This window comes from Ctenopharyngodon idella, chromosome 10, assembly GCF_019924925.1.
Source record: "Ctenopharyngodon idella isolate HZGC_01 chromosome 10, HZGC01, whole genome shotgun sequence".
Classification (NCBI taxonomy): domain Eukaryota; kingdom Metazoa; phylum Chordata; class Actinopteri; order Cypriniformes; family Xenocyprididae; genus Ctenopharyngodon; species Ctenopharyngodon idella.
Genome location: NC_067229.1, coordinates 42,913,345 through 42,930,253, shown reverse-complemented (window position 1 = coordinate 42,930,253; position 16,909 = coordinate 42,913,345). Strand labels below are relative to the sequence as shown.

Below are 16,909 nucleotides of genomic sequence, written 5' to 3'. Positions count from 1 at the left end.
GTCCTGCAGGTGACGAGCGCGAGCCACTGAGCGCAGAGAAAGTCCGAGCTGCACCAGTAGAAGTGCACGCGGACAAAGCGGACGTGCGCGTACGTTACTTCCTTTCTCTTCCGCAGCTCGCAACGCCTCAGCATGGTGAGTGCTCGAGCTACTCCATAATGTTAGAAAAATATCGCTTTTTACCCACTTCTCACATGAAATAGCCGCAATATAACCACAGTGCCCTACGTTTTTAAGCATAATGAATACTATAATGTAGAATAAGTGGGCCATTTAAGCGTTTGTGTGTGGTTATTTTGTATGAAATGTTGCCGCATCGTGCGCGAGGCCTGAACACGCGCACAGCATTGTCACATATCGGTTTATTAAAGCTGTCGATGTAACTAATAAAATACGTATTTATTTATGCATGTGATTGAAATTCTGTAACTTTATGTAATTGTCTAGCCGCCCAAGGATAGCAAGCAGAAGAAGGATACGGGCAAGTCCAAAAAGGACAAGGATCCCGTTAACAAATCCGGAGGCAAAGCGAAGAAGAAGGTAAAAATACTTGAACACAATTTACCCCACTTAAAACAACTGTCAGTCACAAGTAATTAACTGTGATTTTCTGGTGTAATTTCGTGTATGATTTATATTTTTTCCGATATTTGGTCTTGAGTAGAAGTGGTCCAAAGGAAAGGTGAGGGACAAGCTGAACAACCTGGTCCTCTTCGACAAGGCTACATATGACAAACTGTACAAAGAAGTTCCCAACTACAAGCTCATCACCCCAGCTGTGGTTTCTGAGAGGCTGAAGATCAGGGGCTCGCTGGCAAGGGCTGCCCTCCTGGAGCTGCTCGGCAAAGGTGATGATCTGACGCTCTAACAATTAATATGATTGATTCATAAACTATTTGTGTTTAATGTACATCACAAATGTATGAAAGCCCATTTCCACAACATAAGAAAAAAAATAATGCATTGGTAAATCTTATGACAGTCTGAATTATGACACACTAAGTCATAATAATGAGATCAAAATTATTACATACTAAGTCATAATTTTGACTTGTAATAAGTGTGAAAGTCATAATTATGTGATTTAAAAAGTCAAAATTGAGACTTTATGATATTATTAGTCATAATTTCGATTTGTCAGTTATGATTAAGTCAGAACTGGCTTCGTCAATTTTTACTTTTTAATGTCACAATGACTTGTCAATTTCAACTTTGTCTCATAAAAATGACTTAGTATGTCATTTTCTACATAATTATGATTTACAAAAGCATGACTTTTTTTCTTGTGGCAAAACGGTTTCCAAACTCTGTCAGTTGAACCACTTATTTGTAAAACAAGATAATATTTCAATAATTAACAGGTTAATAAAGTATTGATAATGACAAAATAATTGTAGTAATTTGAACTAAATATAAAAAGACTGAACTATATTACTGTTAAAAGTTACAATTTTACTGTGAAATAAAACAATACTAATATTTACAATACTACAAAACTAATATTTATTCCTATCAAGGTTTCAATTATTTAAGGTTCAAACCCTCAAGCTTTGATTTTGGCTGATTACTTGTGAATTGCTGTAAACTTGCATCCACGAAAATGTTGGAAATAATGCAAAGTGTGTAAATACAGCAAACCTAGTGCACGTTGCGATCACAAATGCACATAGATATGTAGTGTGTGTGCATTATGAATCCACAATGGAGTGACGTTTGGCGTTTGTTGTCAGGTCTGATCAAGCTGGTGTCCAAGCACAGGGCTCAGGTGATCTACACCAGAAACACCAAGGGCACAGATGAGGCAGCTCCAGAGAAGGAGGCATAACATGGTGATTATCAAATTAAATAGAGAATTTTTCATATTTGGTGTCTCAATGTTTTTATCTACCGGATTCCTACATTGAATGTTTCTTCATCTCTCTTTCAGATTCCACCTTGGCTTGTGTTTATGGTCTTTTGTATAGGTAAATAAACAACCACAAAATGGAACTCGTGTTTGAGCATTTCTTCATCAACAAAGTGAATATGTATCAGCCATGTGAGCATCTGTACTAATCAGAATCCTTACACAATTTTGAGGATATCTGTGTGAAATGTACATTGGGATTATTTAGGTTTTGTATTTTAATGGGTCCGATTATCACGTGATGGTGGTGTTTATGAATCTGAGGTTTGATCAAGCAACTAAAAACCAAGCTTTATTCCTCCCAGTTATTACATGGACCAGATCATAATCTGAAAGATTGTGATCTTTTCAAGTCTTAAAAATGGTTGAGATTAAGTCGTTTTAGGCAAGCAGGCCTCAGTTGCCACACAACTTAAACTGCTTTCATCTACTGTATATGGTTGAGTATTTTTAATGTTTGTAACTAAGTACAAATAAATAGAGGAACATGGCATATTTTAATCAACGCAAAATCTATATTTGCAAAAATATCACTTTAAACATGGCATATTTTAATCAACGCAAAATCTATATTTGCAAAAATATCACTTTGATAAAATGACATTTAACAGTGTATTTCACATCTTCAAATCAGCACCTACCATCATTGATGTCAAGTGTGCCAAAGTTCACTTGACTTCTACACAAAATATTTAATATGAATGCAACTGATGCACAATAGAAGTAATGCCATATTTTAATATCGCTTCACATTTTAATAAGGCTTAAAAGGCAGCAAGACATTGGGGAAAAAGTGAGGTGATGCCCAGTGTATGAGACTGAAAAAAATGAGGATCTTTATGATGGTCTACTAAACTGGGGATTTTAAATTTGCATCAAGGTCCAGCACTAGTGCATCAACAAAGTCTTCAATGGTAGGGGTCTTCTGTAGCATTCCTGAATATACAAAATGAGAGTCTGTGAATATTTTCTTGTAATATTAACAGTAACAACAGATTTAATTTCCAAGTTTGAATTACCTTGTACCATCAGCATAGGCTCTTTACTTCCTCCACGAGCAAGCATCTGTCTGCGATAACGCTCTCCCATCATTCTGCAAATGAGACCGTTCAATTTGTATGTTTTAATAGTGAACCCTAATGATAATAAAATATTCTACATATATTAAATGTGAAAACAAGATATTTCCAGTCACCCTGGGAACTAGTTTTAAGTACATTTGTGCACAGTTTCCACCATAAAATAATATAAAAATATGCACATGACAAAGATGTCCTAAATGGCATGATGATGGCATTACACTGACCTACTAAAGGGGTCCTGTAGAAAGCACTGCCTCCAGACCATAGAGGCAACCGCTCTGGACATGAGGTAGGAGTAATATTTAGCGCCATAGCCAACCAGGTGACTAAATCTCAGCTGCCAAGCCTACATCAGAGAAAATGTTGGATAAGAATTCTATTTTAAATATTATAGGTAAAAAAAAAACGTGTCTGTGACCCTGCAACTCACTGTGTCATAAACATATGGTAACCCGTAAAATTTCTCCTGCGTTTCTCTGAGGATGTCAGTGGTTGATCTATATTGTGGTTTTCCATGATAAACCTGATCCAAAGCTGCATAGAAAATCTGTAAAGAGATGAATTAAACCAAAAACATAAATGACTATAACTAGTAGACTTTTAACCCGATAAAGCTTAATGTATCATATTTGATTTCTGTATTTCTAAGGCCTCTAAATTATCAACATGATCAGAACTGTGTTGAAAAAAACAATATACTACATGCCTTCTGTCCTCTTATTGGTAGTTTATAATTTTTTTAGCAAGTAAAAGGCCTTTTATTATCATTTTAAAAATGTCCCCCTTCAGGTTGGTACACGTGTCTTCTGGCTTGGAAATCTTTACTGATTTTTAAAGTAAACGAAAGAACACATTTTTATTGTTAGTAATATTTCAAGATAAACTCTTACTGAACATTTGATTATCCATACATAAATATCAAGTTCAAATGTGAGTGTCAAATATATATAAGATACAGGCTTCTGATGAATGCTTATTTGTCCATCCCTCAATCATTGTATCGTACTGCATTAGTGTGAATTCAGGTGGATTGGGACACTCTTTGCCATTAAAATGACTGGAAAAAGTGTCCCAACCAACCTGAATTCATTCCTATATGTTTCTCCTCACAATAAAAACTGCAGAGCTGTGATCATAATTATTATTTTACTAAAACATATTATTGGAAGATATAGAGTGACAGCTGATATTTATTTGCAATTTATGCAAGTAGTCTGCTATACTGTTCTAAAATCTCACTGATTTACATTACAAGCTGTCAAAATTTCATCTTTTTGACCATGTACATATCAGCAACTGCACAAAAAATGTATATTTTTGCTCAGTTTGGGCCTCTGAATAAAATTAAGGTGTTTTTTCCTCCTAAAGCATGAGCACCGTATTCTTCTATATCATACTATATGAGCCATAAAAGCCTGATGTACCAAATATGATACTCAAAAAAAAAAAAAAAAAAAAAAAAAAAAAAACATGCAAACTTTTATTTTTAAATTTTTTCCTAACTATTATGTCAGGCTTTAAAGGGTTAAGGTAGCTAGAATTTCTCAACTCTAGTTGACATTCATAATTACTCCTGATTCAATAAAGCTCTGATATTCTTCATCCCAGCTCAATAGTTCTCTATCACAGAGCAGTGATTTCTGTCTTCAGTACCTGTAGCTGAGTGTCAGCAGCATTACAAACCCTCTTAGACTCACATAAACGGGACACTAGGCTCTCTGGGAGGGGCTGGAGGAAACAAAAGACATGTTAAATTAACATGCAGTTCTTCTAATGGAGTTCAGATACAGAGATCTCTGAAGCAGGTACGTGCACAAACCCACCTCTCCAGTCTGATAGTGACGTGCAAACTGGCTTACAACTCGATAATCTGAGGCGAAATACTCCATCAGAATAGAAGGGACTTCAGCAAAGTCTGTGGGGCACCTGGTTCCTTTATTTAAACATAAATAAATCAAACTCAGGTCAAACTGGCAGTTATTTGCCATGTTAATTAAATTTGTTATATGTAAAGTAAACAATTTCCATTCATTTTATACAGGCTGAAGGAGTATAAATTAGTACATGTAGTAATCATCACTGAATAACCCTGAATATTCCTTTAATTATGCAGTTAACTCTGACCTGTGACATGCTGATAGCGTGTCCTGCCTAACATGGAGTGCATGGCATGTCCCATCTCATGAAACAGGTTTTCCACCATGGAGGGGGTGAGCAGAGATGGGGTTTTGCCATTGGGTGGAGGTAGACTCAGCATCAGCACCACAACTGGCAGCTGGTAAACACCATCATCCCTCAGCCGACCACCGCGGATGGTGAAGTGACAGTCCTGCCATACAGGGGCAACAGTATGTTCATGAATAAATAAATAAAATAAAATTATATATATATATATATACACACACTACCATTCAAAAGTTTTGTTCATGTTTTTGAAAGACACTCATCAAGGCTGCATTTTTTTAAATCAAAAATGTAGTAATATTGTGAAATATTATTACAATTTCAAATATTTTAAAATGTAATTTATTCCTGTGATGCAAAGCTGAATTTTCAGCATCATTACTAGTATCATTGCAACATCTATCACATGATCCTTCAGAAATCATAATATGCTGATTTGGTGCTCAAGAAACACCAATTCTTATTAAAGTCTCAGTGTAAACTACAAAAATGCGAATTTGTGAAAATGGTGACGATGTGCGCATTACGTGTCCAGTCTACAGGCACATACTGTTTCTTTACAAAGTGACATCGCCAACTACTGGCCTGGCAGCATAATACAGCGTTTTTAGTTGTTTTCGTGGATCTGTGTGAACAAGGATCATTTTGACAATCATCCGTGTGAATGCGGATCGTTGTCGTCTGTATGCGAAAAACGTGAAGGAAAAACTTTTCCATTTTTTAGTACATCGTTGACATGTAAACGTACCCTTATGGTGCTTTTCCACTGCATGGGACTGCTTGGTACGGAACGGTACGGCTCACTTAAATAGTACCACCTCGGTTGAGGTTCCAAGTGTGCCATACCAATACTAAATGTGATGTGTAAACAATGCAGATCAGTGATTGGTCAGAGAGAATCGTCACTACCAGCATCATTGGATCTGAAACACGAGACACCAAACCTGCTAGATTTAAATAGTCTGTAACAGCCACCGCAGTATAATCTGTTTGCGCAACTTTTTTTAAACGACTTGCTTTAAATGACCTTTGCATGCAACTTGAAAAAAGAAATGGCTGTATCGTGGTCAGTAGACGAGGAGCGGATCCACGGCAGTAAAGGCGGCACAACTATATCAGTCTATAATCCCACCCACTTTGAAGCGGTACTAACTGCAGTGGAAAAGCAAACTGAAAGTAAAGCAAGCCGTGCCAAACCAAACCGAGCCGAGCCGAGTTGTACCAAGCAGTGGAAAAGCACCATTAGTGTATATCAGCATTGTACAGTATCAGTCAAGAGCAGACAGCTGTACCTGGTGAGGTTTATCAGGTCTACGGAAGAAATCGCAGTAGATGTATCCCAGCAGTCCCTCTGTTTCATGGACCAAGGCCTGTTTGCAGCACAAGAAACAGTAAATACAGCTGCATTAACACATCTGTAAGTGATTGACAGAAGGTTGATCTTGAAAACTGAGTAAACGAAGATGGAAGAGAGCAGCTCACCAGCTTTCGAACATCTTCACTCCACAGTTCACCCATCTTCGGCTGCACCGTTTGAAAAGAAACACCCAGAAGCTGCGTGAAGAGATGGTTGAGTCCCTCCATGCAAGCACCAAGAGAGAAGTACGGACTGTAGACACTGGGATCAATGTTAAACCTACAGGTACATGAGCGAATATGAGGATAAACATGAAGTAGATGGCTTATTCAGAGGGATGTATGCATGAAAACGGCCTTACTTTTCTGTTCGTATGGCACCGCTGAGGTATGCATGATCCCACGGCATCACTTCCTGACATGTGAAAAACAATATTTAGGAAATCTGTCTGCATTTATGATGCAAACGAAAAAAAGGGGAAAACAATGTTCACAAAACAAATCCAGTGCACAAAATAAACATTTACAGGATTTGTTGAGTGTGTTTTCTTCTTCATTTCTTTCATCATCATGAAGTCCTTTGATGTTCTGTGTTATGACAAACAAACAGAGCAAGCTTTACCACACATCAAAGACTCTGATTTACAAACAGCAGTTAGTGTGAAACATACCTGTCAGAGAGTTTTTCTGTCAGCAGCTTCAAAAACTTCATCACATTCTCTGTAAAACAAACAAATTCGTTTACAAATTTGTTTTCATTGCTCCTTCATTTTACAGCTTTTACACAAAAGTAGCTATGAGGACTATAGCCAGCAGATGATGCTCTGATTAAAAGCCATTTTTACCTGGGTTTTTAGCCATTGTTCCTTTCAAAGCCCTGTGTGCAAATGACTCATAGCCCACTAATGTTGCCAGCTCATGTCTACAAGCCAAAAGCTCATCCAGACAAAGCAAGAGACTAGTGTTGGGGTACAGAAAGATTTTATACGCAGCTTCCCGCACCTACCAGGGGGAAGAAAAAAGACACTTGAACATGCAATGGAAGGCATACCTTGCTATCCAGCTTGCATAAACAGCCAATAGCAGGTCACATCACAAGGACATGACAGATTTCTGTGCACCTTTAATAAGCTCAAGCAACAAACAAACAGATGGTATCCAAGTAAACAGAATCATTTGATCATACGCACCAGCTCATTAGGAGAGTCAGCATGCAAGCCACCGATTTGAACGCGGTTCCCGTCTATAGAGAAGCAGTGGCGGATGTGCTCTGGTAGAACTTGCTTCTCTATGGCGTTTGGAAGCTGAGAGCCGCTCAAAAACTCGTTATAAAGATCCAGTAGCTTCACATTCAGAGCAACAACCTTGCTCCTCTGAGATGATTCATAAAGAAAGATTATAATCAGTTTGATGACATTAGAACAGGCTTTTATTTTGGGCTTAAAGAGTTGTTCTCACCTTCGATTCATCCAGATGTATTCCACTGATCTCAAAATCTAACATGAAGAGCTCTGCCACTCTCCTAAACCAGCAACAGAACCATATACATTACCTTTTATAGGTTTTTTGAAAGAAATTAATACTTTTATTCAGCAAGGATGCATTAAATTGATCAAAAGTGACAGTAAAGACGACTGTATAGTTTCAAAAAGTTTCTATTTCAAATAAATGCTGTTCTTTTGAACTTTCTATTCATCAAAGAATCCTGAAATATATACAGGTGCTGGTCATATAATTAGAATATCATCAAAAAGTAAATTTTTTTATTATAAATTATTTTTAAAAATGAAACTTTCATATATTCTAGATTCCCTACATGTAAAGTAAAACATTTCAAAAGTTTTTTTTTTTTTTTAAATTTGATGATTAGAGTGTACAGCTCATGAAAGTCCAAAATCCAGTATTTCAAAATATTAGAATATTTCCTAAGATCAATCAAAAAATGGATTTGCAAAACAGAAAAGTTCAAGTTCTTTAAAGTATGTTCTTTTGTGCACTCAATACTTGATCGGCAGGACATATTACAGCAAATGACTTGCTCCTAGCACAAATTACTGCATCAGTGAAGTGTGGCATGGAAGTGATCAGCCTGTGGCACTGCTGAGGCACTATTGAGCCTTCAGATCATCTGTATATTGTTGGATCAACTGTTTCTCATCTTTCTCTTGAAAATATCCCATAGATTCAGGTCAGGCATGTTGGCTGGCCAATAAAGCACAGTAATATCATGGTCAGCAAACCACTTGGAAGTGGTTTTTGCACTGTGGGCAGGTGCTAAAGTCCTGCTGGAAAAGGAAATCAGCATCTCCATAAAGCTTGTCAGCAGATGGAAGCATAAAGTGCTCCAAAATCTCCTGGAAGATGGCTGCATTGACTTTGCACTTGATAAAACACAATGGACCAACACCAGCAGACGTCACGGCCCCCCCAAATCATTATTGACTTCAGAAACTTCACACTAGACTTCAAGCAGCTTGGATTCTGTGCCTCTCCAGTCTTCCTTCAGACTCTGGGACCATGATTTCAACATGAAATGCAAAATTTACTTTTATCTGAAAAGAGGACTTTCGACCACTGTTCACTGTCCAGTTCTTTTTCTCCTTAGCCCAGGTAAGATGCTTCTGACGTTGTCTCTGGTTCAGAAGTGGCTTGGTAGTCCTTTTCCTGAAGATGTCTGAGTGTGGTGACTCTTGATGCACTGACTCCGGCTTCATTCTACTCATTGTGAAGCTCTCCCAAGTGTTTGAATTGGCTTTACTTGACAGTATTCTCAAGCTTGTGGTCATCCCTGTTGCTTGTGCACCTTTGCCTACCCAATTTCTTCCTTCCAGTCAACTTTGCATTTAATATGCTTTGATATACACTCTGTAAACAGCCACCCCATTCAGTAATGACCTTCTGTGACTTACTCTCTTTGTGGAGGGTGTCAATGATTGTCTCCTGGACCATTGCCAAGTCAGCAGTCTTCCCCATTAGTGTGGTTTCAAAGAACAAAAGATACCCGGAATTTATACTGTAGGGATGGTCATTTAATGAAACTCAAATGTAAATATTCTAATATTTTGAGATACTGGATTTTGGACTTTCATTAGCTGTACGCTCTAATCAACAAATGTAAAAAAAAAACCTTTTGAAATGTTTTACTTTACATGTAGGGAATCTAGAATATATGAAAGTTTCATTTTTTTTAAATAATTTACAATAAAAAAATGAACTTTTTCACGATATTCTAATTATATGACCAGCACCTGTATATATATCTAGGTTTCTACAAAAATATTAAAGGCACAATATGTAATTTTCACCACTAGAGGTCGCTTATTCAAAACAAAGGCATAGCTTGATGACGCCTTGATTTGGCGGAAAAAAAAACGGAAACCGAGGGTAACGCGGGTATGATGTCACTGATAGGCGATGCACCGTGTCCTGGTTAAAATGGTTTATTCCTCTGGTTTTAAACATTCTTGGAAACATTTGGGATAATGTAAGTAGTCAACAAAATATATAACACTGTTCTAGTGGTTTTTTGATATTTATTCTAAAAATCTTACATATTTTGTCTTTAAGCAGCACAACTGTTTTCAACATTGATAATATTAATGTTTCTTCAGTGCCAAATCAGCATATTAGAATAATTTCTGAAGGATCATGTGACACTGAAGACTGAATTAATAGCTACTGAAAGTTCAGCTTTGTCATCAAGGAATAAATGACATTTTAAAATGTATTAAAACCTGCCTTGTGTCTGGGTCCAGTGTGGCCAAAACAGCCTCGTTTTCCAGCAAATTCTTCAGGCTCTGACACAAATCAACATTTGTATTGAGTCTGTAACATACACACACAGAAAAAAAATAAAACACAAATATTGTTAAACATTAAAACCAGAGCAACCAGATGACAAATACCCACATTTCCACAACAGTTCCGATATCAACACAGGTCCTTTCCGCTGCCTCCCGGAACGCAGCATCCGGATGAGCCACTTTGATGAAATCTGCCTGCAACAAACACAAAACGCTGAGATTTAACAGACGCCTAACAAGAATCACAGTTTACATTACACCAACACAATGAAGTTTACCAGGTCTGCCACTTTGCATAAGCTGTCAGACAGCTGGTCAAAGGTTTCCACAGTGACGGCACCAGGAGGATGTGTGCAAGCCCTGTGGACCAGAAACTCTGCTTCCCTGAGAGCCTGACACAGAGACATCTGGAAACCGGCAGGACTGTTGAGCTCTGATACTCCAAACAAACCCTGAGAACAGAGAGGAAAGAAACTTACTTTCATTTCGCACTGCAAAACAAGGTCAATACAACTGTAGTCATGCTAATACCTGATTTTCAAGCAAAAGGAGCCCGATGAAAACATTTAAACGATATCAATCCACAATCTGCAAATATGATGCACCCTGGAATCATAATCACACGATGTTCGTTCATTTGGCCAGAGGAGAACTGCCCCCCTCCCTCCTCATGACTGAGCTTGGTTTTTCCCAAGGTTTTTTCTCCATTTCTGTCACCTGATGGAGTTTAGGCTCCTTGCCACCGTTGCCTTTGGCTTGCTTAGTTGGGGATTATAAAACCCTTAATATTCAGTAATATTATTATTCTTTTCCAACTGTTTTTTATGATAACACAACTTACACCACAGCAGCTTTATAGCTGTTCTATTTTTGACCTTTTTTCATAATTGACCAATTCTGCAACATCAACATTCGACACTGTTACTGAACCAAATTGAAGGCGTTCACATCATGTCGTAATTACCATAATTATGAGATTTTAACTTGTAAAAAGCGGTCACGTCCTCGTAGAGCTCATAATTACAACTTGTAAGCTGGGAGTTTTCTGAGTGCTCCTACACTGTAAAAAAGAATTGTTGGTTTAACTTAAAAAAATAAGTTGCCTAGTTTCCTTAAAATTTTGAGTTCATTGAAATTAAAAATTTGAGTTAATACAATGAAAATTATTGGTTTAATCAACAGAAACTCAAAATATTATTATGTTATCTGAACATTAATTATTGAAGTTGATTTGAAAAAAGAAAAAATGTTGTGATAACAAATCATGAAAATAAAAATAACTTATACCATGTGACTGCTGTACCATCTGACTGCTGCAGATTCATTTAGGCATTGATAGTGTTGCTATAATAACACATAATTCCCAGTCCAAGAAGAACGTCACTTGTTGTCATCTCGAAATTACTGTAATTACGACATGGAGTGAATGCACCATGAATAAACACAGAACTGATTTGAGCTGAATAATGACTCTATTATCTTCTGTAGAGTTGCTTACAGCTTATTTTAACTCATTTCATAACTGAAGAACTTTACACAGTTATTGAACTGAACTGAATCAACACTGAACTGCCTTGAGCTAAATAATTACTTCTGTAGAGCTGCTTTACAGCAGAATTTGTCTCGTATTTGATGAATTTTGCATCATAGATCGTTATTTTCCTGTTTATTACCGTGAAGCAGCTTTGGAACTACGTGTATTGTATAATATAAATGTGAGAAAGAGAGTGAAAAGAGATTCACAGATTAAGATGTTATAATCATTAAACAATGTAACCAATAAAAAAAAAATACAAACGGATTAAAAAAAAACTTATAAAAGCAGATGTTAAATAATTTTACCGTTAAAGCACAAGTATATATTATAATATATTATAAATGTCTTTTTAAATAATATATTATATAAGTCTCACCACATTTTTCTGTAAATGTTCCAGTCGTTGGTGCTGAACATTAAAAGCTGCTCCAACAGCTGACCATGTGTTGACAGTGCGTCTGTAGAGCGCGTGAGAGCGCTGCAGCAAGAGCCGCGCGCAGGGCATCACTGAAATAACACACAACACTACGAAACATTACAGCATCAGCCCCTGAGAAGACGCATTGTGAAACAGCCAGTCCGGCTCTTATAAAGTATTATGTAAACATTACGAATTAACTAAAGTTTCCCAGTTTGTAAATCCGCGGAGATCAGCTGTGGATTTCACCTCTTATGTGAAGAATCCACGTAAGGTTTCACTTCAGCACTTTCTATAATCACCGTAAAACGTAAAAGTTTCAGTTAAAAAAAATATAATGCAGAAATGTTTTATATTGATATATTTTACAAATTTATTCAGTTATGTGCAGCTATGTTAGGGTTAATTCGGGCTTGTTTTTTTTTTACATCATACACTAACGAAACTGTGCGGACATTGCGTAAATAGTGTATGACGTAAAGCTCAGAGTAAATAAATCCATTCAAAGCAGGAAACAAAAGGTCGCCTTGCCCTTGTTCTACAGTAATAGACTGGTGAAAATGTTTCACACGAAGATTAAGCTTTGTTATTTTGAGTTAATGGCAGGTTTAGGTCACTTGTGGAATTAATTTCAATTCAGAATCTTGATATTAAAAGATTACATGATCGCATAACGTTACTGGCCAAAGAGTCATAAGCCACTAGCTGATCTGTCAGATGCCTAGTGCAAGTCAAATCAATGACAGACAAGTTCGCTTATTTACTTTGTAGTTTCTACATAAGTGAATTAAATTTGTTTTCCATCTCTTTGACAAATTGTTAGAAGGGAATCTAGCTAACAACATAAGCTTACAAACCCACATTAGAAAAAGCAGGAATGTGGCACCAAACAAAGCTCAGACACTCCCTTGCCTTAAGCTGAAGTGTGTTCGAATATAAACAAAAACCCTGTCTAGGTCATCACAGTCAAAGAAACTTTGGGAGGGGGTTTGAGTTAAAATCATATGGGCAACTGCTTTTATCTTATTAAACAGTTTCTCTGTTTTCGCATGGGAACAGAGTGACTGTTGATGTCATTTCCCATGCCAACAGGTGCTGTTTTTGAGCTCAGATCCATCTGCTTCACATCTGATTCGGTGATTAAGATACGCACATCAGTACAAAGCTGTTTTTGACTAGTAATATGTTAATTTGGATGATTTTGTATGTGTATATTCATATCACATCAAATGGATAAAGTAGTGGAACAGACCAGTTATAGATATCAAAGGTATTGCATTTACATCCTTACACATGACAACATGTAATAATGACTTTTATATGATAAAAATAAGAAAACCTTCAGATGTGAGAGGTCAGAGTACAGTCAGACCCATCAAAATACAACCTGCAAATCTTTAAATAATTGTGAAGAATGATTACTCACCATACCAAAGAAACATCATTTGAGCTATGAAACAAGTTATTTTGACATGAAACAACAAATTAATACAGGTATTAATTATACTTGAAGAGTCCAAATGCTGCATACAGTTGAATAAATGTGTATTACAGGGATCCTAAAATAAATATAGTTCACACCAATGAAACTACATAGACAAATAATCATGAAAAAAAGAAGAAAAAAAGTGCAAATTATGCACCAAAACAGATACTAACAAAAAGTTCTAGGGTATTAACATGTTATACCAGTGTTATTATCATTGAGATCCTATTATACTTTTTATTCATATTTTAAGTTAAAAATTGTTAATATTGTATTAATATTTTAAACTTAATGAAAATGAGTAATAAAAATAAGTCTAAAAATTGTTTTTTCTATTTTATTTCGGTTTTTCATTTCAAGTAATGAGGATTTTTTTTTTTTTTTTTATACAGTTTTAGTTAACTATAATAACCCTGAGTAATACAGTGGTATTCTATGAAATACCATAAATACTATGGTACATGCAGCACCTGACAAGAGATCTCATCTCATTTATATCTCAGGTCATATATATATAGTGCGTGCAGAATTATTAGGTACGTTGATTTTCCAGGCACATCTTACCAATTCCAAACCACATTCAACTTAATAACTACTATTAATTTTGTATTTAATCATTTAAAAGTGTTCATGAAGGCTGGAAATGAAAAACGCCTTATATTCAGGTGTGCAGAATTATTAGGGATGTTTTGTTTTACAGATAAAATGAGCCAAAAAAGACATTTAACTCAGACTGAAAAGTCAAAAATTATTAAATGCTCATGAGAAGGATGCAATACTAATGAAATACTAGAAACTGCAATTAAGGCATGACCACTGGACAGTGAAATGCTCATTAGGTCAGCAGGGTCAGACAAAAACAGGTGGAGAAGAAAAGACACATGTTAACTGCAAAAGAATTAAGAATTAAGGAGAAGAATTAAGTGTGAAACCATCAGGAACTCTTTAGTCTCCAGCGCCACCATTTTCCAGAACTACAACCTACCTGGAGTCTCCAGAAGTGCAAGGTGTCAGGATCTCAGAGACTTAGGTTAGGTAAAGAATCCTGAAGTGTTGTAAAATACATTAAGACTGTTTTTTATAGGCTTTATAGACAGACAGGTTGAGAGTGACTTTTGAAGGACCAGCACCACATCCTCTTGTACCACTGTTTGAAGAATTCATCTTCCAGAATCTGGCAGTACGTTTTGGGAGTTCATTTTTAGTCCATCTCTGCAAAACGGACTTCAGGGTAGGAGATGGACTAAAAATGAACACTTCAGCTTGTGATTATTACTAGGTGGGGGTCATTTTTTAGGATTCTTTCTAAGTCTCTGAGATCCTGACACCTTGCACTTCTAGAGACTCCAGGTAGGTTGCAGTTCTGGAAAATGGTGGTGCTGTAGACTAAAGGGTTCCTGATGGTTTCACACTTAATTTTTCACCTTAATTCTTTTGCAGTTAACATGCTTACTGTATGCTGATGATACTGTGATTTTTTTTTCTGACTCAAATCCTGATGTCATAAATTCTAAATTAACATTTGATCTTCAGTGTTTACATGATTGGTTGAAAAAGAACCACCTGACCATCAATGTAAAAAAAACTGAATGTATGTACTTTCATTCAACTAGAAAAAGTCTTTCTTATGCTGATTCTATTACCTTTGCAAATCAAGATCTTGTCAGTACAAAGACTTATAAATATCTTGGTGTGTTACTTGATACACATCTTACATACCGGGATCACATTTCTACTTTAACAAAAAAATTTAATCAGAAACTTTATGTGTATAGCAAGATTAGATCATATCTTTCTTTTTCTGTTTCTGAAACTTATCTACATGCAATTGTGTTTTCAACAATGTCTTATTGTCTTCCAATCTGGTCTCTTACCACTAAGGAAATTACTGAACCAATAGCACGATTATACAATCGAGCTCTTAAGATCCACAGTAATCTTCCAAAATGGATTCATCATTGCATTGCACTCAGACGTTTAAACGCTCTGACTTTCCAGCACCATATAAATAGTCACGCTATTACATTTTATTTTCAAATTCAAAATGCCACTTCACAAATACTTGCTGCACTTCATCCGTTATACAATATGAGACCAGTACGTCTCACTAGATCAGTTTCACAGGCACTTATACCAGTCCCTCCATATAGAAACAACTATGGTCAGAAATCTTTTTTTTATACATACACCAAAATTTGGAATGATATTCCACATCACATAAGAAAAATACCATCTATTACATGTTTCAAAAAGGCATACAAACTGTTTCTTCTAAACAGTTACACTTGTACTCACTGATCGTTTATTTATTGCCCTACTTCTGTTTGCATCGTTTGTATTGTTGTTTTTAGTTGTTTGCATTTGTTTAGCCTGTGCTAATGTTTTTTGACCTTGTGTTGTAAATTGTGTTTTATGTTTTATGTTCTGCAGAACAGGAACCTGCTGGAAACCAGTTTTTAAACTGAGTCAGGCCCATTTAAATTGTACCTTATTGTTACTTTTTAACCTTTCCTGTATAATAAATGAAATGAAATGAACATGTGTTTTTTCTTTTCCAACTGTTTTTGTCTGACCCTGCTGACCCAATGAGCATTTCACTGGTCATGCCTTAACTGCAATTTCTAGTATTTCATTAGTATTACATCCTTTTAATGAGCATTTATTAATTTTTGAATTTTCAGTCTGCGTTAAATCTTTTTGGCTCATTTTATCTGTAAAAGAAAAAGTACCTAATAATTCTGCAGACCTGAATATAAGGTGTTTTTCATTTCCAGCCTTCATGAACAATTATATATCACTTATAAATGATTAAATATAAAATTAATAGTAGTTATTAAGATTAATGTGGTTTGGAATTGGTAAGATGTGCCTGGAAAAAAATATGATCAGAAAATCAATGTGCCTAATAATTCTGCACGCACTGTACATATATATATATATATGTGTGTGTGTGTGTTTGTTTACATAATATACATGTGTATATATATATATATATGCTAAAATGATCAATCACAATTAATCACATCCAAAATAAGTCTGTTTACATAATATACATGTGTACTGTGTATATATATATATATATATGCCAAATTAAGATTAATCATAATTAATTGCATCCAAATTAAATTTACATAATA

General features: G+C 35.9%; 2 protein-coding genes across 2 annotated transcripts; one reads left to right on the top strand and one right to left on the bottom strand.

Moving 5' to 3' along the window:
* The first annotated feature begins 49 nt into the window (after positions 1–49).
* rps25 (ribosomal protein S25) lies at positions 50–1,989 on the top strand. Its single transcript, XM_051910325.1, has 5 exons — positions 50–135; positions 448–540; positions 665–848; positions 1,731–1,829; positions 1,928–1,989. Exons 1-4 carry the CDS (start codon positions 133–135, stop codon positions 1,823–1,825), a joined length of 375 nt encoding a protein of 124 aa, XP_051766285.1. The 5' UTR covers positions 50–132; the 3' UTR covers positions 1,826–1,829; positions 1,928–1,989.
* Positions 1,990–2,619: 630 nt separating this feature from the next.
* On the bottom strand, positions 2,620–12,572 carry mipepb (mitochondrial intermediate peptidase b). The gene is made up of 19 exons (XM_051910305.1): positions 12,245–12,572; positions 10,610–10,783; positions 10,438–10,526; positions 10,267–10,353; positions 7,987–8,050; positions 7,719–7,901; positions 7,374–7,530; positions 7,200–7,248; positions 7,056–7,116; positions 6,891–6,943; positions 6,655–6,808; positions 6,465–6,542; positions 5,113–5,317; positions 4,812–4,921; positions 4,642–4,716; positions 3,419–3,535; positions 3,213–3,334; positions 2,926–2,999; positions 2,620–2,842 (listed from the first exon to the last, which is right to left on the bottom strand). The coding sequence occupies exons 1-19, from the start codon at positions 12,371–12,373 to the stop codon at positions 2,757–2,759; spliced, it is 2,067 nt and encodes a 688-aa protein (XP_051766265.1). The 5' UTR covers positions 12,374–12,572; the 3' UTR covers positions 2,620–2,756.
* Positions 12,573–16,909: the final 4,337 nt, after the last annotated feature.